We start from the raw sequence: 20,756 nt of genomic DNA, 5'->3' as shown, positions 1-20,756 counted from the left end.
TTTCAATGTATCCCTGTTTTTATTACTAAAAGTCTTTTCAATACACTTGATTGGATGGTTTCTTTGTTTATCTGGAATAAGAAGCCTCCCAGAATTTGGAATGATTTCCTACAAAGAATGAAACCAAGGGGGGGTATGGCTCTGCCTAACTTTCAATTTTATTATTGGTCGGCTAATATCCAAAATCTATTACATTGGTCACATTTTGACCCCCGGCTGGAATGCCCTGAGTGGATGGTCATGGAGTCAGCTTACTGTCGCTTTACCTCCCTGCCTGCCCTATTGTGCTCTTCTCTTCCCCTCTCGACTTCTCAGTTCAGTGTTAACTCATTGGTGTGTCACTCCCTCCGGATCTGGTCCCAGTTTAGGAGGCGGTTTGGCCTACAGTCCATGTCCATATCTGCCCCTGTTGATGTAAACCATCTATTCTCACCCTCAATGAAAGACTCTGCTTTTATTCTATGGTATAGAAGTGGTATTAAGTCTCTTAAAGATTTATACATTGATAATTTTGCATCGTTTGGCCATCTTGCCCAAAAATGTAACCTACCTCAAACACACTTTTTTCGCTACTTGCAAATTCAAAACTTTGTTCATAAGAGAGGTTCAATTTCCTCTATTGCCTCCCAAATCAACCACTGATTCGATTCTAGAATTCTGCTCGCTAGACGCCTGTGGCAGAATGAGGTTACTGGCCTGTGTATATGTGTGTTTTGCAGTGGTGGTGGGTAATTAAAGGGTTAATTCACCAGCACTTTAAAAACATGTGAGAATGTGGTGGAGGGTTTAATTGATTAAGTGGGTGTAAATTGCTGCACAGGTGTGTATATATAAGGGAGCACTGAGAGCACAGGTTTAGTTGGTGTTAGGATTCTGGAGAGGGTAGGTCTCTGATCCTGTGTGTGCGAGATCTGTTTTTGTTTAAACTGTTTATTTTGTTTGTTTTACTTAATAAATACGTGCCGTAGCGCTTTTCCCTGCACATCCTGACTCTGAGTCTCCTTACCCCGGTCAGCCTGTCACAACGCCTCATTTTGTTTGGTTGGAAACAGGCTGCCCCACCCTCACATGTTCACTGGATTAGGGATCTCATGTACTGTTCGAGACTGAATAGATTAAATTCTTTTAGCCTGTCTGCATACGACATGCCTTTTAAACCCGGGATAATTCTGGTTGCTCTTCTTTGCACTCTTTCTAGAGCAGCAATATCCTTTTTGTAACGAGGTGACCAGAACTGAACACAATATTCTAGGTGAGGTCTTACTAATGCATTGTAAAGTTTTAACATTACTTCCCTTGATTTAAATTCAACACTTTTCTCAATATATCCGAGCATCTTGTTGGCCTTTTTTATAGCTTCCCCACATTGTCTAGATGAAGACATTTCTGAGTCAACATAAACTCCTAGGTCTTTTTCATAGATTCCTTCTTCGATTTCAATATCTCCCATATGATATTTATAATGCACATTTTTATTGCCTGCGTGCAGTACCTTACACTTTTCTCTATTAAACGTCATTTGCCATGTGTCTGCCCAGTTCTGAATGCTGTCTAGATCATTTTGAATGATGTTTGCCACTCCTCCTATTATTGTGTTGTCTGCAAATTTAACAAGTTTGCTTACTATACCAGAATCTAAATCATTAATGTAGAATAAGAATAGCAGAGAACCTAATACTAATCCCTGTGGCACACCACTGGTTACCTCGCTCCATGCTGAGGTTTCTCCTACAATCAGTACTTTCTGTTTTCTACCTGTTAACCACTCCCTAATCCATGTGCATGCATTTCCTTGAATGCCTACTGCGTTCAGTTTGAGAATTAATCTTTTATGCGGGACTTTGTCAAAAGCTTTCTGGAAATCTAAATAAACCATGTCATATGCTTTGCAATTATCCAATGTCAATGTTGCATCCTGAAAAAAAATCAAGCAGGTTAGTTAGACACAATCTCCCTTTCCTAAAACCATGCTGACTGTCTCCGAGGATACTGTTCCCATATAGGTCATTTTCCATTTTGGATCTTATTATAGTTTAATAAGTTTACGTATAATAGAAGTCAGGCTTATTGGTCTGTAGTTACCTGGTTCGGTTTTGTCTCCCTTTTTTGTGGATCGGTAATACGTTTGCAATTTTCCAGTCTGTCGGTACAACCCGTGTCAAGAGACTGTTGCATGATCTTGGTTAGTGGTTTGTAAAGAACTTCTTTCATTTCTATGAGTACTATTGGGAGGATCTCATCCGGCCCAGGGGATTTGTTTATTTTAAGAGCTCCTAGTCCCTTTAACACTTCTGCCTCTGTTATGCCAAAGTTATTTAAAACTGGATAGGAACAGGTCGACATGTGGGCATGTTGTCCGTATCCTTCTTTGTAAAAAGTAAAAATTTAATATATTTGCTATTTTTTTTTTCTTCCGCTATGATTTTGCCATTTGTATCTCTTAGACATTTAACCTCCTCTTTGAATGTTCTGTTGCTGTTATAATATTGGAAAAAACATTTTGGAATTGGTTTTAACCCCCTTAGCAATGTTCATTTCTATCTCACTCTTGGCCTTTCTGACTTCCTTTTTGACTTGTGTTTGCAGTTCCGAGTACTCTTTCTGTGTACTTTGTTTTTGGTCCTTTTTAAACGCTCTGTAAAGTGCCTTTTTTCGCTGAATTTTTTTTTTTAATTGATCTGTTAAACCATTTTGGTTATTTTGTTTTAGATTTAGATTTGTCTACTTTTGGGATGTAATTGTTTTGCGCCTCTAGTACTACATTTTTAAAAAACAGCCACCCTTTTTCTGTGGATATTTTCTCTATTTTACTCCAATCTACTTCTGTTAGTCTCTGTTTCATACCTTTATAGTTTGCTTTTCTAAAATTGTAAACCTTAGCTTTAGTCATTACTTTTTGGGTTTTAAAAATCACTTCAAATGAGACCATGTTGTGGTCTGAGTTTGCCAATGGTTCTCTGGCCTGGCTGTTTTAGTTATTCTGTCTTTGTTATTTGAAAAGACTAAATCAAGGCATGCCTCAAGTAGATTGGTCCCCTTTTTGCTTAAGTGCAGTCCATCCCGCCTATATAGATAGTCCTTGTTGTAGAATGTGCTCCAATGTTCAAGAAAGATGAAGCATTCCTGTGTGCACCACGATTTCAGCCATTATGTATTTCCAGCTGTCCATATTGTCCTTTGCAGTATCCCAGAAAATACCACAGTTTTGGTCTTGTCTTTTAATTTCCTTTCTAGCTCTCTGAATTTGTTTTGCAGGGATCTTGGCCTATCTCTTCCAATGTTGTTTGTACCGATGTGGACAACTACTACTGGGTCGTCTCCTGTTCATTCTGGGAGCCTGTCCACGTTCTCAGTGATGCGCGTGACAGAGGCTCCTGGAAGGCAGCACACTGTTGTAGTGAGAGGGTCCAAACTGCGAACTGAACTTGCTGTGTTTCTCAATGTGTTTTCTTCAACCTTTTTAATAACACGCTAATTGAAGAATGGGTAAGTCAAAACTTCCCGGAAAATAATATGAGCCCCTCTGACATATCTAGTGCCGCTGTAAATGTAGTACAGAGAGAAACGCTGTCGGACACACTGAAAAACCTACTACTACTAGGAGGGTGGTCAAATGTATTTTTTTAATTTAAATAGAAAAAAAATCTAAATGGATTTTATTAATCAGTTTTCACCTAAATTAAAGATCCGAAACAAAAACTTAAAAAAAGGCTTTTAATGCACAACGAAAGTCCACCTTGGTTTACTGTGCATGCTAAACTAGAGTTTCAATAGTTTAAAATGTTTGAACTGTGCTGGACTGCATTGCCTTGCAGAACTGTGCCTGAACTGTGCTGGACTGCATTGCTTTGCAGAACTGTGTGCAGGACCGAGTTGCCTTGCAGAACTGTGCCTGAACTGTGCTGGACTGCATTGCCTTGCAGAACTGTGCCTGAACTGTGCTGGACTGCATTGCCTTGCAGAACTGTGTTGCACAACCTGCACCTGTGCTTTCCCATGTGCTAATAATGCTCCCTTGGTTGCAGCCCCACTCCTTCTGGACTATTGATGCAAACTGGCATCAGCGCAGACTCCTACCATGTGCGGAAAAAGACACCCCGGGAATCATTGTATGCACCTGGCAAGAGCTAGGGAATAGGGATGGATAACAGCCTACTGATTGGCCAGGGTCTGACTGCATTGTTGCAGTTAGGGGTCGCGGCCACTGATTGGCCAGGGTTCAACCACAATGTTGCAATGCTGATTGGGTTGTGGGCTATAAAAGAGGCAGCCCGCAAGCTAGCTGTGTTTGGGCGATTCAAGTGAGTAGAGAATTGAGCTGATGTCTGCTTGCCTGCTGCTGAATAAACAAGCTGCTGTTTTGAGAATCCCTGCTTCACTGAAGGACTAAATAAACCTCAGAACAACCACGACACATGCTGTACCAGTACCTGAGGTAACCAACGTAGTAAAAAATCACTTGTATTTATGTCATGTGACAACATTACCTCAGGCTCCAGAAGGATTAAGGGTAACAAACCATTGAAAAGGTATACTTATGCCAGGATATCTCATTCTTGGTGGTGTACTGGGCACGTGAAATTGGGGTGAGTGCTATTAATCTTGGGCTGTATAATTCGAAGTAGATAAGTGCCCTGGTGTAAGGTTAGGGCAAAAAAAACCCAAAAAACAATTAAAAAGATGTCACGGGTGGGGTGACCAGGGGTAACCGTAGTAAACCTGCTTGTACCTTGGGTTTGGCAAGAACAAGGACCTAGATGACTGAGTAGACAGTAATTTCCCCTATGCAGGTTCTTTCGATCCCTGAGTTCCAATATACACACACCAGTGGCGGCTGGTGAGGTCTGTGGCAGGGGAGGCGGGAGCGGCGAGTGGAGAATTAGTGAGTTTGAGTTGTGGCTGAACCCAGCTGTACAGCACTCTTATGTGTGTTGGTGTGTGTCAGATGAGCCTACCTGTGTATATAAGGGTATCACAGAGCAGCTCACAGGTTGATGGTGTTAGTGTGGAAAAGGCTCCCTAGGTGGGTGGTTAGCTGAAGACGTATTATTCTCCCTCCCTTTCTCTGATCACAGGGCGTCACACAGCAGGGCAGACTGGGTGGATGGCTGTTTGAGGTCTTTTTCAATCTCTCTCTCTCTCTCGCTCTCCTGTTTCACTGCTGGTAATTTACTGTAATAAACAAAATAATAATGTAATATAATCTACTTTATTAATAAAAAAAATGATATATATATATATTCATAAACGACTGCATACAACACTACAGGTAGCATGTTTGCTTGTTTGTTTTAGATAGTTTTTTTTTGAGAATTATAGTTAATTAAATATAATTAAATGATATATTAATATTACATGAGCTACACCATAGCTAGTGCTTCCTTGTTCTGCATTTAACCACCAATGTATTTACCAGAAAAAAGAGAATGTATTTTAACTATAATGTAGATCACATACAAATGTCCAGAAATAAGCATACAACTGTATAATTTATCATCTCAGTAGAATTGGAATAATTTCATAATGAATAATAACAATAATAAACATAACAATTAAGCACAAATGTTATGGCAACATTGAAAACTAACTGACTCATACAAACAAAAGTTGGCTTTATTAAGTATTTAATAGTAAAAATGACAATTTTAAAATTTAGAATAGTTAAGTTGTTGATTACCTTGAAGTCTCCCCTCCTCTCTTTCTGCATTGAAAAATGGTCAGTGATCCGATCGTACCAACAAGGGTTCTTTTCCAGGGTTTTCACAAATCCCTTTTCAATTGACAGAACTGCCAGGTTTTTGAGGCGTTCTTGGCCCATTGTGTTCCTTGTGTAGCTCTTCAGGAGAAACTTCTTTCCGCACCCGCTGAGGTTTCTCCGATGGTTGCTATTAAGCACATCAGCTTGTACAGTTGGTGCATAGCTTTGTCTAGGCCATTGCCTTTGAAGTAACGCAGTAAATCAGATGAGAATCCCCCGAGTGTTGGCTTAATACAAGATTGAGACGATGAGCATAGCAATGTACAAAGACAGCGCTGGGAGCCACTTCCCTTACTTTAGCTTGAAGCCTGTTTAATTGAGATGCCATCACAGCAGCACCATCATACGTCTGTGCAACAAGTTTCTCCCCATAATCAAACTCTGCCATTGTTGAATTGACAAGATTGAAAACTGACTGCGCATCTCGTCCACTAGTTACGTCAAAAAAACAGAGGAAACGCTCTTGAATACTTCCTGCTTCATCCACGCGTCGCACAATGACAGAGAGCTGAGAGGAAACGCTCTTGAATACTTCCAGCTTCATCCACGCATCGCACAATGACAGAGAGCTGAGAGGAAACACTCTTGAATACTTCCAGCTTCATCCACGCATCGCACAATGACAGAGAGCTGAGAGGAAACGCTCTTGAATACTTCCAGCTTCATCCATGTGTTGCACAATGACAGAGAGCTAAGAGGAAACGCTCTTGAATACTTCCTGCTTCATCCACGCGTCGCACAATGACAGAGAGCTGAGAGGAAACGCTCTTGAATACTTCCTGCTTCATCCACGCGTCGCACAATGACAGAGAGCTGAGAGGAAACGCTCTTGAATACTTCCTGCTTCATCCACGCGTCGCACAATGACAGAGAGCTGAGAGGAAACGCTCTTGAATACTTCCAGCTTCATCCACGCATCGCACAATGACAGAGAGCTAAGAGGAAATGCTCTTGAATACTTCCAGCTTCATCCATGTGTTGCACAATGACAGAGAGCTAAGAGGAAACGCTCTTGAATACTTCCTGCTTCATCCACGCGTCGCACAATGACAGAGAGCTGAGAGGAAACGCTCTTGAATACTTCCAGCTTCATCCACGCATCGCACAATGACAGAGAGCTAAGAGGAAACGCTCTTGAATACTTCCTGCTTCATCCACGCGTCGCACAATGACAGAGAGCTGAGAGGAAACGCTCTTGAATACTTCCGGCTTCATCCACGCGTCGCACAATGACAGAGAGCTGAGAGGAAACGCTCTTGAATACTTCCAGCTTCATCCACGCATCGCACAATGACAGAGAGCTAAGAGGAAACGCTCTTGAATACTTCCAGCTTCATCCATGTGTTGCACAATGACAGAGAGCTGAGAGGAAACGCTCTTGAATACTTCCGGCTTCATCCACGCATCGCACAATGACAGAGAGCTGAGAGGAAACGCTCTTGAATACTTCCGGCTTCATCCACATATCGCACAATGATAGAAAGCTGAGAATGACAGCTAATATCAGTAGTTTCATCAATGTGCCATGCAAAAAAAGAGATATTTTTTACTTCATTTTTTTATCTCCCCCAGCACGGAGTACGAGATGGAAGAAATCAAATCATTCTGAATTGTCTTCGACGCTCCAGTAAAAACAGTAGACTGCTCTAAATGAGTTGCAAGTAATTCTTCATAGCGAGCGATTACCTCTGTGAGCTCCCAGTAGTTTCCCTTGTTGGCCAACACTTCACTCTCGTTGTGCCCTCTGCAAGCTAATTCCTGTCGGCCCAAGAAAGTGGTTGCATCGATAAGGTGTTTAAGAATAGCCCTGTTCCTCCTCACGTTTTCATTGTGTTTTGCAACTTGCATCCGTGCCCCTTCATCTATTACGTGTTCGATGCGAGTTTGTCCCAGCAGTTTCAATCTCACCTCAGCACTGACATGCTCCTTTGATTTAGAGTGTCGTTTCACAGACCGATCTAAGTTCTTGAATGTTCACAGTAGCTGTATCTTGCCCATGTTGGGGAATAATTTTCAGAACAGAACAGTAAACTCCCTGTCAGCCACTTGACTCTCTTATACCAGGTACAATTAAACACTCTGCTGTTCCCAGTACCCATTTGTTGGATGCGAGTTACTTCAGGCTTAGGCCTACCTTCAGATTTTATACGAACCTTCTCAGTGAATTTGAGGGTTCTAAAGGGAACCTTTAACAGCCAATCAACAACGTTGTCATCTGCCATTTTACAATAACTGTTAATGTCCTGTATTTGCAAAAAGTAACCTAAAATCAGCACTCTAACTCAAAGTTAAAAAAGCAGACAATTTGAATAATAATAATAAAAAGGAGCTCCTCTCCTACCTCCCTAATTACTAAGGCTTCCCCCAAATATATTAATATTTCCTAATTGGTGTAACTGCGATAATTAAAATTGTCAATTGAATGTAGCTCACTCTGTGTATACGCTCTCTCTCACTGTTCCGCACTCTCTTTCATGCGCTCTCACTGTTCCGCGCTCTCTCACTGTTCTCAATCCTCGCTATCTCGCACATGTGCAATACAGGGTCGGTGGCGATCTCTCCCGTTACTAAAAAAATTACTAAGAGAATGCTTTCAAGCACCACTTGTCTTATGCAATTTCAATGGGAAGAAACCGGGATGGGCAAAGCCCATGGAGGAAGCGCCACCATTAGAATTGCACCTGCAGAGGGCGATATATTGCTTGCAACCTCTATTTTTGTACTGTTAACACACGCACACACATACACAGAGACTTATACTTGTGTTATTAATTGTACTATACGTTTTGTGGTCACTTTATATATATATATATATATATATATAATATTTAAAAATGGGGAGGCGCTGCCTCCCTACCCTCCCCTGATACACACTGGAGCTGGGAAAGGTAAAACATAATTTTTATTGTTTCTCAACGGGGTTAAAATAGAATACTAAAAACCACACAGCAACAAAAGACAGGGAAAGCCACAAAAAATAAAAACCACACCAGGCAGTCCCCTCCTGTTGGTAGCTCTCAAAAAAAAAGGAAAGGTTACTGTCCAAAATGACAGATAAGCCAAAAATAAGCAATCAGTCTTAACTTAAAAAGTTAGAGCAGTTCTGGAAATTATTAAAGTGCAAATAAAATAATGTTATCTCTTCTCTCCCTCAGACCCTTGGCCGTCTCCCGGGACCACGACCTTGACTCTACTGGGGAATGGATTGTCCAAGGAGTGCCAACCAGACACAGCAAGGCAGTTACACAAAATAAAAAAAATCTATTTGTTTGTAAACCAAAAAAATTTCTTCAGTGTCATAATTCTCTACACCATCCCGTTACCACAAAAAAGGGTAGCTCGAACACAATCCAACAGTGGCAGGTGATATTAAAACAAAATTCCCCAAAAAACACAAAATCCAAAAGAAACAAACATCCATACATAAATCCTAACCAAGTCCTGTTGCAACAAAGTCCCAAATAGAAAGAAAACAAAAAAATTCCAAACCTGTTACTTTGTTCCTGCAGTCAACCTTAGACTGCTCCCAAAAGTGTTCTCCGTGCTGCTGTTCCTTTCCAATTCTGCTGTCTCCTTGCTATTCTTCCAGACGCATTGTGTGCTTCTTCCCAAAACACTTCTCTCCCTGTGGGCCCTGTTCCTCCCTTTTTATAGTCAGCCCATGACTCATTTGCTGGACTGGCAGGTAAGGCGGGACTTCCTATTAACTGTGGGGAAAGTGCTTAACCCAAATGTCAGGTCACAGTGCACAGGAGAATTAACAGCAGTTTAAAAACAACAGATTCAGTAATAAAAACACACAACAAAAATATAGACATTAAAAACCGTCACTTGTGACACTGACATGGGCAAATCAAGCAGCTTAAAAGTTTCTAAAACCTTACATCAAACATTAGAATTTTAGGGACTAATGTGATGTAGGAAAAATGCACTTTATGAAAAAGTAGTATTTTGTTTACAATAATAGCTGTATTTCGGGGTCACATGACCAAAAATCAACATATACTTGTGTGACAGGAATGGCTGAGGGTCTGACGTCACGGCAGAGGAAGGGACCACAACAACAAAAAGGTATTGTGCAGTGGCGCGGGCGCCGTTTTATTCAAAGAATCCAAAAATAAAATAAATATTTAAACAAAAATAAACACTTGCTCGCAGAGCAAAATAAATAGTTAAACAAAACAAAATCACGAACACAAAAATAATAAACAAAACCCAGGTCAGGCTGAGCATTTGCCTTCACTGTTCCTGGAGTTTACTTTTAGTCTTGTTTTAATCCTCTCGCTCACTCTCCTTCCAACACCCACCCAGAGTGCCGAGAGCTGCAAGCTTTTATTAACAGGTGACCATCTCCCGATTAGCAACAAATTAAACCACTTAATTCATTCGGGAGATGGCCACCTTCTGCACAAGTTTTAATTGATTACTCCTGGCAGAGGACGAGCACCGATCTCGCCTCTGCCAGGACACGTTTTAAAAAATAAACAAAACAATAACACGGCGCTACGCCGTCATTTAATCAAAACAATAAAACATACGGCGCTCGCCGACATAAATACAATACACTAAAAATAAATAAACAATACAAAACAATCTGCACAGGGGCGGAGGGGGAGACCCCGATCTAAAAATAAATAAACAATGTACAGGGCTGCTCGCCCTGTTACAACTTGTCATTGGAGTGTGACAAAAAAAACAAAAAAAAAACAATATATAGTTTGCCTGGGGGATCGGAAAGGGAACACATTGTAATGATGCCAGCGCTTCTATGACACAAATCTCTTTTAAGGCTGTTTATTACTCAACCAACAAGCAGTGAAAACCAGAAAACCAGTCTCACTCACACATACATGCTGACAAACCACAACCCCACATGCAGACACTCTCACAAGACAAGATAATACAGCAATAATAACAATTACGCAAAACAACCTTCTCAAACAGTAATGGAACGTAACAACATTTCAAAAATGGAGTATTAACTACAGGTAAGTGTGTGCTATAAGCCTGTTAAGGGCTTGGAAGGGGTTATGGGACATTATGAAAATGAAATATATTTTATAATAACTGCAGTATTCTAATGTTTATGTGATTAGTTACAGATAGAGCAGACGTGCATGTGTTCATTCAGCCATCTTTTTTATTTCTCCCCCAACCCTGAGCATAACAACATAAAAAAAATAATACTGTTACAACACAAGGTAAGGGAAGGTCTGACTAACAGAAAACAAGATGTTTTAACAACCACTTTCAACAAAGTATTGAAGAACAGTTTTGGATGTAATTACCATATTACAAGACCATTTAAAGTCTCTCTGACATGACATGACTTTGTTTTTTTGTTTGTTTGTTTTTTTCCAATCCTCATATCTGGCCGGTCGCCTGACCACCCGTCCACTCCGGCACTATGGGTATTGTCTCATTGCTTGGGCCTCCATCAGTAAGGAGGGATGTGTGAGCCTGCACAGGCTCACCTGTCTCCTGCTGTTCCGTCTCTTTGTGGTCTTCCACATGAGTTTGCTTGGGCACACTTTCCTCTGTTTTCATCAGATGTCGTCGGTTGCGCCTTAGTTGGCCTTCTCCTGCTGTCTCGATGATGTAAGATCGTGGTGTGTCCCCTATGTTGGTGACAACTGCAGGCTTCCATTTCCCACTAATATGGTCCTGAACAGGTACAGAGTCACCTTTCCTCAGTGGTGGTAGGTCCTTTGCACCTCGGTCGAAGAAGGCTTTTTGTTGTCGTTTCTGTACTTTGAGTGCACTTCGAATCTCCTGTGGTGTTTTGTGAATTTTAGGCATGAGGAGCTTCTCAGTGCATGGTAGCAGAGACTTTAGCCGTCTGTTCATCAGCATTTGTGCTGGTGAGCCACATTCTCCAATGGGTGTGTGTGACAGTCTGGCTCGCAGTGGTGACGTCACGGACCAGGAAGTAGAAACCAAAACAATGGATGGGCGGTTAAAGCTGAGTGCAACGGCACTCAGCGTATTTATTAATAAACAAAATATTTAAACAAACCAACAAAACACAAAACAAAAGGGCACGAGGGCCAAACAAATAAACAAACAAACAAGTAAGTTTCGTGCTGGACAATCCAGCACGTTTTAGCAATTGTTTTTCGAATGTTGCTCGCTCTCTCCGCTCCCCGTACTCTCCTCTGTACACCCAACAACCTCGAGTGCAGAGAGCTGCAGGTTTATATACTCTGGTCGAGGGATTAACTAGTTGGTAATTATCTTATTATCCCTCGGCCAGAGTCTGCACGTGTTTGGTAAGGATGCATGACTGTCAGCTAGTTAAATAATCAGCAGCTGATCAGCCATGCATCCTCACAGGGTTTTTAAATATAATAATAAAAGACGCAGCGCTTTTACCCGCGCCGCAAACAAAAATAAAAATAATAATAAATAGGGGCGGGACACTCCGCCACAGTGTGTTACGGTACTCCAGGAACCCAATGTAGGGTTCTGACCCTTCCATGTCAGCTTTGTCCAGTATTCGTTTGAATGTGGTGGAGACAGTGGCGAGGGCTCCCCACCCCCTAACGCTGGAGACGGCAGCCATGGCTCCTCTCCCTCTGGCGTTGGAGACGGCAGTGATGGCTCCTCTCCCTCTGGCGCTAGAGAAGGCAGCGATGACTCTTCTCCCTCTGGTGCTGGAGAAGGCAGCGATGACTCTTCTCCCTCTGGCGCTGGAGACGGCAGCGATGGCTCCTCTCCCTTTGGCGCTGGAGACGGCAGCGATGGCTCCTCTCCCTCTGGCGCTGGAGACGGCAGCGATGGCTCCTCTCCCTCTGGCGCTGGAGATGGCAGCGATGACCCCTCTCCCTCTGGCGCGGGAAACAGCAGCGGTGCCCCTCCCATATCTGCAGCCAGGTAGTTGAGCACCATGGCTGCGATGTCTGGGAGGGATGCTGGGTGGTGTTTCTGTTCCCAGGCCTCCCATCGCTCCCTATCTCTTGCCCACAGGAGGTTGATCACAGCAGGGAGGGCGTCCACGATATCCCTCTCAGGCTCCGCCAGCCAGTCCCAGATCCCCTCTGAGGAGAGTGGACCAGTCCGCCTCAGAGGATGCAGAGGCAGCTCCTGCTCCTTTCCCTCGGACGGTGGTGGTGGAGGTGAAACCAGCAGGTATTCTTCCCCTGCTAGTGGAGCCATTGGCTGTGGACACTCAGCCTCCCCCCTCTTGGGGCTGTGGACGGACCGACCCCTCATCCTCCTCCCACATGGGCGCAGGATGTTCAGGCTCCTCCCTCACCTGCCATGGAGGGGGTTGGTCGGGTGCTACATGCCCAACCTCACCAACGGCGAAGCACCATTCCTCACCCCTCAGAAGGTGAGGCAGACGTCCAGCACAGCAGAGACCCGGCGGGACTTGCGACCAGCCCCGCGCTGTTGCACCTGCTGCTGCTGTTTCCTCCTTCTTCCCATTATTTAATTTGAAAAAAAAAACGAACAAACAAAAAAAACGCACTTTTCTGTCCTGGTCCGGCTCTTGGAGGCATTGTTTATCCCTCTTCTGACACCATATGTGACAGTCTGGCTCGCAGTGGTGACGTCACGGACCAGGAAGTAGAAACCAAAACAATGGATGGGCGGTTAAAGCTGAGTGCAACGGCACTCAGTGTATTTATTAATAAACAAAATATTTAAACAAACCAACAAAACACAAAACAAAAGGGCACGAGGGCCAAACAAATAAACAAACAAACAAGTAAGTGTCGTGCTGGACAATCCAGCACGTTTTAGCAATTGTTTTTCGAATGTTGCTCGCTCTCTCCGCTCCCCGTACTCTCCTCTGTACACCCAACAACCTCGAGTGCAGAGAGCTGCAGGTTTATATACTCTGGCCGAGGGATTAACTAGTTGGTAATTATCTTATTATCCCTCGGCCAGAGTCTGCACGCGTTTGGTAAGGATGCATGACTGTCAGCTAGTTAAATAATCAGCAGCTGATCAGCCATGCATCCTCACGGGGTTTTTAAATATAATAATAAAAGACGCAGCGCTTTTACCCGCGCCGCAAACAAAAATAAAAATAATAATAAATAGGGGCGGGACACTCCGCCACAGTGTGTTACGGTACTCCAGGAACCCAATGTAGGGTTTGTCCAGTATTCGTTTGACGATTTGTATACTTTTCTCTACTAACCCATTTCCCTGTGGATGTCGCAGTGACACTGTTGTATGTTTAAAGTTCCATTCTTTGCTGAATGTTTTGTACTCAGCACTGGTATATTGAGGACCGTTGTCAGACTTTATTTCATCTGGAGTTCCGTGTCTGGCTAACATGGACTTTGTGAACCTAATGACTGTTGTTGCGGCCTTAGTATTAGGCAGCCGTGCTATCTCCCAGAACCGGAAGGAGTAGTCTACACTGATTATAAAGTCATTTCCATGCCAGGAAAACAGGTCAGTTCCTAGAATTTGCCACGGCCACTGTGGTGTTTCGTGAGGCAGTAGAGTTTCCTTTTGTTGTGTGTTTCTGTGTGTAAGGCAAACGCTACAATTTGAAACAAGTCCTTCAATGTCCTTTGACATCCCTGGCCAGAATAAAAGCTCTCTGGCTCTGAGCTTGCATTTTACAATTTTACAAGCTTTCAGCATTTCCGTTTGTAGTGTTCTTGGTATTATAATCTTGTCATTTTTCATTATCAGTCCATCCACTTCACATATTTCCTCTCTATAATTCCAAAAGTTCTTGATTTTCCCAGGAACCACTTTCCTGTCCTCAGGCCACCCATGTCTCACCGTCATCCTCAGCATTATCAGGGTGTCATCCTTCTGTGTTTCCCTCTTTATCACCTCCAACTTGTTTTCACTTACAGGCAGGTGGTGGACGACCAGGTGCACCTGCGCGTTCACATCATCCTCCAGTCTGTCATCTGGGTCTAAGTCTGTGTCAGAGACTTTGAGGAAAGCTCTGGAGAGCGTCCCAGCTACATACATTTCTTTTCCAGGCTTGTGGACCACATTCAGCTGGTAGGGTTGTAGCTTCAAAAGAAGTCTCTGTATTCTTGGTGACGTGCTGCTGAGTGGTTTTTTGAATATTGAAACCAGTGGTTTGTGGTCTTTTTTCCATATATGAACTGGTGGAATTTCTGACATCCAAACACTATGGCAAGTGTTTCCTTTTCTATCTGGGCATAGTTAATTTGAGGTCAGAGCTTTCGATGCATATGCCACTGCTGCTCCGTTTTGAAGTAGAACGGCTCCGAGACCCGCTTTGGAGGCATCCACTGACAGCTTCACTGGTTGGTTGACATCATAGTATCTGAGTGACATTTGTGCTCTGCTCACTAGTGTCTTCTTGATGTTGGTCACTGCTATTGCAATGTTGCATCCTCAAAAAAATCAAGCAGGTTAGTTAGATATGATCTCCCTATCCTAAAACCATGCTGACTGTCTCCCAGGATATTGTTCTGATATAGATAATTTTCCATTTTAGATCTTATTATAGTTTCCATAAGTTTACATATAACAGAAGTCAGGCTTATTGGTCTGTAGTTACCTGGTTCGGTTTTGTCTCCCTTTTTGTGGATCGGTATTACGATTGCAATTTTCCAGTCTGTCGGTACAACCCCTGTGTTTGTAAATAACTTCTTTCATTTCTTTGAGTACTATTGGGAGGATATCATCCAGCCCAGGGGATTTGTTTATTTTAAGAGCTTCTAGTCCCTTTAACACTTCTGCCTCTGTTATGCTAAAGTTATTTAAAATTGGATAGGAACAGGTCGACATGTGGGGCATGTTGTCCGTGTCCTCCTTTGTAAAAACCTGTGAAAAGTAATCATTTAATATATTTGCTATTTTTTTTCTTCATCTATGATTTTGCCATTTGTGTCTCTTAGACATTTAACCTCCTCTTTGAATGTTCTCTTGCTGTTATAAAAATATTTTGGAATTGGTTTTAGCCCCTGTGACAGGGTGACTGAGTGGTCTGACATCACGGCAGAAGCAGGAAGGTAAAATAAACTGACACTAGATTCTTTCTTTTACTGCAGGTAAAAGAAAGATTCGGCTGGCTGCCATTTTTATTTGCAAAACAAAAATAAATAAAATATTTTAACAAAACAAATCCCGAACACAAAATATAAATAAAACACAGGTCAGGCTGGGCAGATTGCCTTCACTGTTCCTATGTCTATTATTAATTTTCGTTTTATTTCGTTTTCTCTCCGCTCTCGTTCCTCCTCTGAACTCCCACCTCGAGCTGGAGAGTTGCAGGCTTTTTATATTCAGGTGAGCATCTCCCGATTAGCAACAAAATTAATTACTTAATTAATTCGGGAGATGGCCCACCTTCTGCACGAGTTTAATTATTCCTGGCAGAGGACGAGCACCAATCTCGCCTCTGCCAGAACACGTTTTAAAAATAAACAAACACTCGGCTAAGCCGTCCTAAATACATAAATAATAAATCCTGCGGCGCTCGCCGTCATATAAAATACAATACAACATTATAATAAACAAATACAAAATAACACAGGGGCGGAGGGGTACCCCGTTCTAAAAATAAATAAACAAAACAATGTACAGGGCACCTTAGCAATATTGATTTCTATCTCTCTCTTGGCCTTTCTAACTTCCTTTTTGACTTGTGTTTGCAGTTCCAAGTACTCTTTCTGTGTACTTTGTTTTTAGTCCCTTTTAAACGCTCTGTAAAGTGCCTTTTTTCGCTGAATATTTTTATATTCAGCGAAAAAGTAATTAGTAATTAGGGAGGTAGTAGAGGAGCTCCTTATCTTTTGTTTTAATCCACTATTATAAATTTAAAATGGTAGTTTTTACTATTAAATTCTTAATAAAGCCAACTTTTGTTTGTATATGTCAGTTAGTTTTCAGTGTTGTCATAACATTTGTGCTTAATTGTTATGTTTATTATTGTTATTATTTATTATGAAATTATTACAATTCTACTGATATGATAAATTATACAGTTGTATGCTTCTGGACATTTGTATGTGATCTACATTATAGTTAAAATACATTTATAGCTGGGGGGATTCTCTTTTTTTCTAATTACATTGGTGCTGGTACATTGTGTGACGTCCTGTGAGAGAAAGGGAGGGAGGTCTTCAGCTAACCACCCACCTAGGGAGCCTTTTCCACACTAACACCATCAGCCTGTGAGCTGCTCTGTGACACCCTTATATACACAGGTAGGCTCCTCTGACACACACCAACACACATAAGAGTGCTGTACAGCTGGGTTCAGCCACAACTCAAACTCACTAATTCTCCACTCGCCGCTCCGCCTCCCCTGCCACAGACCTCACCAGCCTCCACTGACCTCAATATATTATAAAATATATTTCATTTTTATAATTTTATAATGTATGTGTTCTAATATATTTAATATATTTCACCATATACAAATTATTGCCATTTTCATATATTTTAGTTTGGAAAGATATTGTATGGATCTCGCTTAACGCAGGCAGGCGCAGAGACGGAGAGCGGGCGCGAACCCGGGACTTCTCGCACTAAAGCACAGCGCCAATACTGCTGTACAAAAGAGGCAAGGAGAGTAAAGTGGGCCCACGTATTTGTGTGTGATTACGTCACCTACCAGCCCTGCTGCTGATTTCCCCGTGCACACTACAATATATTGTGAAAATAATAATAATAATAATAATAATAATAATAATAATAATAATAATAATAATAATAATAATAATAATAAAAAATAAATAAATAATATACAGTACTGTGCAAAAGTTTTAGGCAGGTGTGAAAAAATGCTGTAAAGTAAGAATGCTTTCAAAAATAGACATGTTAATAGTTTATATTTATCAATTAACAAAATGCAAAGTGAGTGAACAGAAGAAAAATGTACATCAAATCAATAAATTTGGTGTGACCACCCTTTGCCTTCAAAACAGCATCAATTCTTCTAGGTACACTTTCACACAGTTTTTGAAGGAACTCGGCAGGTAGGTTGGCCCAAACATCTTGGAGAACTAACCACAGTTCTTCTGTGGATTTAGGCAGCCTCAGTTGCTTCTCTTTCTTCATGTAATCCCAGACAGACTCGATGATGTTGAGATCAGGGCTCTGTGGGGGCCATACCATTACTTCCAGGACTCCTTGTTCTTCTTTACGCTGAAAATAGTTCTTAATGACTTTCGCTGTATGTTTGGGGTCGTTGTCATGCTGCAGAATAAATTTGGGGCCAATCAGATGCCTCCCTGATGGTATTGCATGATGGATAAGTATCTGCCTGTACTTCTCAGCATTGAGGAGACCATTAATTCTGACCAAATCCCCAACTCCATTTGCAGAAATGCAGCCCCAAACTTGCAAGGAACCTCCACCATGCTTCACTGTTGCCTGCAGACACTCATTCGTGTACCGCTCTCCAGCCCTTCAGTGAACAAACTGCCTTCTGCTACAGCCAAATATTTCAAATTTTGACTCATCAGTCCAGAGCACCTGCTGCCATTTTTCTGCACCCCAGTTCCTGTGTTTTCGTGCATAGTTGAGTCGCTTGGCCTTGTTTCCACGTCGGAGGTATGGCTTTTTGGCCGCAAGTCTTCCATGAAGGCCACTTCTGACCAGACTTCTCCGGACAGTAGATGGGTGTACCAGGGTCCCACTGTTTTCTGCCAATTCTGAGCTGATGGCACTGCTGGACATCTTCCGATTGCGAAGGGAAGTAAGCATGATGTGTCTTTCATCTGCTGCAGTATGTTTCCTTGGCCGACCACTGCATCTACGGTCCTCAACGTTGCCCGTTTCTTTGTGCTTCTTCAAAAGAGCTTGGACAGCACATCTGGAAACCCCTGTCTGCCTTGAAATTTCTGCCTGGGAGAGACCTTGCTGATGCAGTATAAATACCTTGTGTCTTGTTGCTGTGCGCAGTCTTGCCATGGTGTATATCTTCAGCAACCTCACCTTGTCAGCTGAGTTGGCTGTTCCTCACCCAGTTTTATTCCTCCTACACAGCTGTTTCTGTTTCAGTTAATGATTGTGTTTCAACCTACATATTGAATTGATGATCATTAGCACCTATTTGGTATAATTGTTTAATCATACACCTGACTATATGCCTACAGAATCCCTGACTTTGTGCAAGTGTACCTAGAAGAATTGATGCTGTTTTGAAGGCAAAGGGTGGTCACACCAAATATGGATTTGATTTAGATTTTTCTTCTGTTCACTCACTTTGCATTTAGTTAATTGATAAATATAATCTATTAACATGTCTATTTTTGAAAGCATTCTTACTTTACAGCATTTTTTCACACCTGCCTAAAACATTTGCACAGTACTGTATATATAGAGAGAGAGAGAGAGAGAGAGAGAGAGAGAGAGAGAGAGAGAGAGAGAGAGAGAGAGAGAGAGAGAGAGAGAGAGAGAGAGAGAGAGAGAGAGAGAGAGAGAGATTACCGTCCTTGTATTATGAATAAAATAAATAACTTACCCGTCACACGCGATTCCCGGCGTCACCAGTTTTCTGCTACAAAGCCCATCTTCAATGCTAAAATCCATTTGATTATCCGTCACAGCCTATGTTTTTTTTTTTTTTTTTTTCTCACAAGCGCAAATCCATCATGCACATGGCTGTGTGTCCTGTCAGGACAGTGTGTCAGTCACAGCCATGCTGCAGGGCTGCAGCAACAAATAATCAAACGAGAAGAGTGATTCCAGCTACAGGAATGTGAAACAGTTCATCATTCAACACCTTTACATGCTCTGTGATGTATCTGTGATCTTACTTTTGTGCATTTTCATTTGAAATGATATATCCTTATTGAGCAGCACATGCAATTTTAATACTGTTTCAATTCTGGATAAAAGTTTTTTTTTTCTTTATGAATCTTTTGATAAACTGCATTGGCGTTTACGTTTTACGCCATTCTGTACATGGGTAACATTTTGATATAATTTTGCGATTGGGTTGTAATGTGTAATTTTACACACTGCTACAAATTAAGACGTGTCTACAGTCTTCTCACAGCTGTACATAAGCCTGTAAACTCTGCGACCTAGGGGAAATAGTAATAACCATTGTGAAATATAATAATAAAAAATACATTTAAACTCCCACCAGTAGGTGGCACAAAAAAGTTTTATACTGACTTGAAGCGCCATACAAAGAAGTGATCGGAGTGATCTGACGTCACAAACCAAAACAACAACATTTTGCTTGAAAATGACAAGCGGGTGGGAGGCTGGTGCTGCTGCGGAAGTTGTGAACCCTTCGATGTCGAACTCATCAGCCGTGATGGAGGACCTGTTCGCCCGCGGAGAAGACGAACAGCCAGGCGGGGAGGGAAGCCCAGAGCAGCAGCGACTGTCTGAGCGGCTGCAGGGGCTTGTTTTGCGGTATGAACCCGCTGTGCTGTGGGCGCAGAGGCTATTGGTGTGGGAGAGGCCCCTGCACAGCATCCTTACAGCCTGTGCTCTCAACGGCGTGTTCGGGTAAATACCATTATATATTAGTGATTAAAACCATCAGGGATAGATGCACGGGGACTGGTGTGTAAATACAGAGTATTAGTCATGGTTAACAATCTTCGTGATAAGTGGCACACATCCAGCACGCTCTGCAACATAACATAACGCGAGCGAATGGAATTCCCGACGGGTAAATGTAATTCCTGAAAAGGGAGTATTTACACCGGAGCTGTCCAGCCTGTCACGTGGATTCATAGAGCCACAACGCCACACGTACAAGTGGAATGGAATGTAAAAACCTTAGACTGATGGATAGATTCTGTTTACCGAAACTAAAAAGCTAACTAAATAGTAGCAAATAAATGAAAATGGCTGAGTCATGATTTCCCAGTGGCGAGGTTAACACAATGGTGGGAAAAAAAAAAAATACATTTTAAAACGCAGTGTGTAAAAGGGTGCAGTTTAACAGATTATTTTGCTGGAATTGGGAGTTTTGTAAACCTAATCGTCTTCTCTCTCCTACAGAAGAAATCCCACCTGTCTGGATATTTCTTTACCCTCTCTTCCTTGTATTAGGCTTTTAAACTGCACCATCCAA

At 42.1% G+C, this 20,756-nt stretch overlaps 1 protein-coding gene across 2 annotated transcripts in view; it reads left to right on the top strand.

Annotated features, from left to right (window-relative positions):
• The first annotated feature begins 9,810 nt into the window (after nt 1–9,810).
• The window catches only part of retreg2 (reticulophagy regulator family member 2), a 34,935-nt gene continuing 23,989 nt past the window's right edge, over nt 9,811–20,756 (top strand). The window contains exon 1 of one of the 2 annotated variants that reach the window (XM_059031973.1): nt 9,811–9,829. Coding sequence is in view for 1 of the 2 variants with exons in the window: in XM_034007725.2 (XP_033863616.1) it covers nt 19,914–20,182 (269 nt within the window). In the remaining variant the exon portion in view is untranslated. Of the gene's footprint in view, nt 9,830–19,871; nt 20,183–20,756 lie in introns of those variants that run through there. The other variant, XM_034007725.2, reaches the window with a different exon arrangement.

Source organism: Acipenser ruthenus, chromosome 10 (genome assembly GCF_902713425.1).
Source record: "Acipenser ruthenus chromosome 10, fAciRut3.2 maternal haplotype, whole genome shotgun sequence".
Lineage (NCBI taxonomy): Eukaryota > Metazoa > Chordata > Actinopteri > Acipenseriformes > Acipenseridae > Acipenser > Acipenser ruthenus.
The sequence above is the reverse complement of the archived record's forward strand: the minus strand, read 5'-3'. Positions and strand labels throughout refer to the sequence as shown.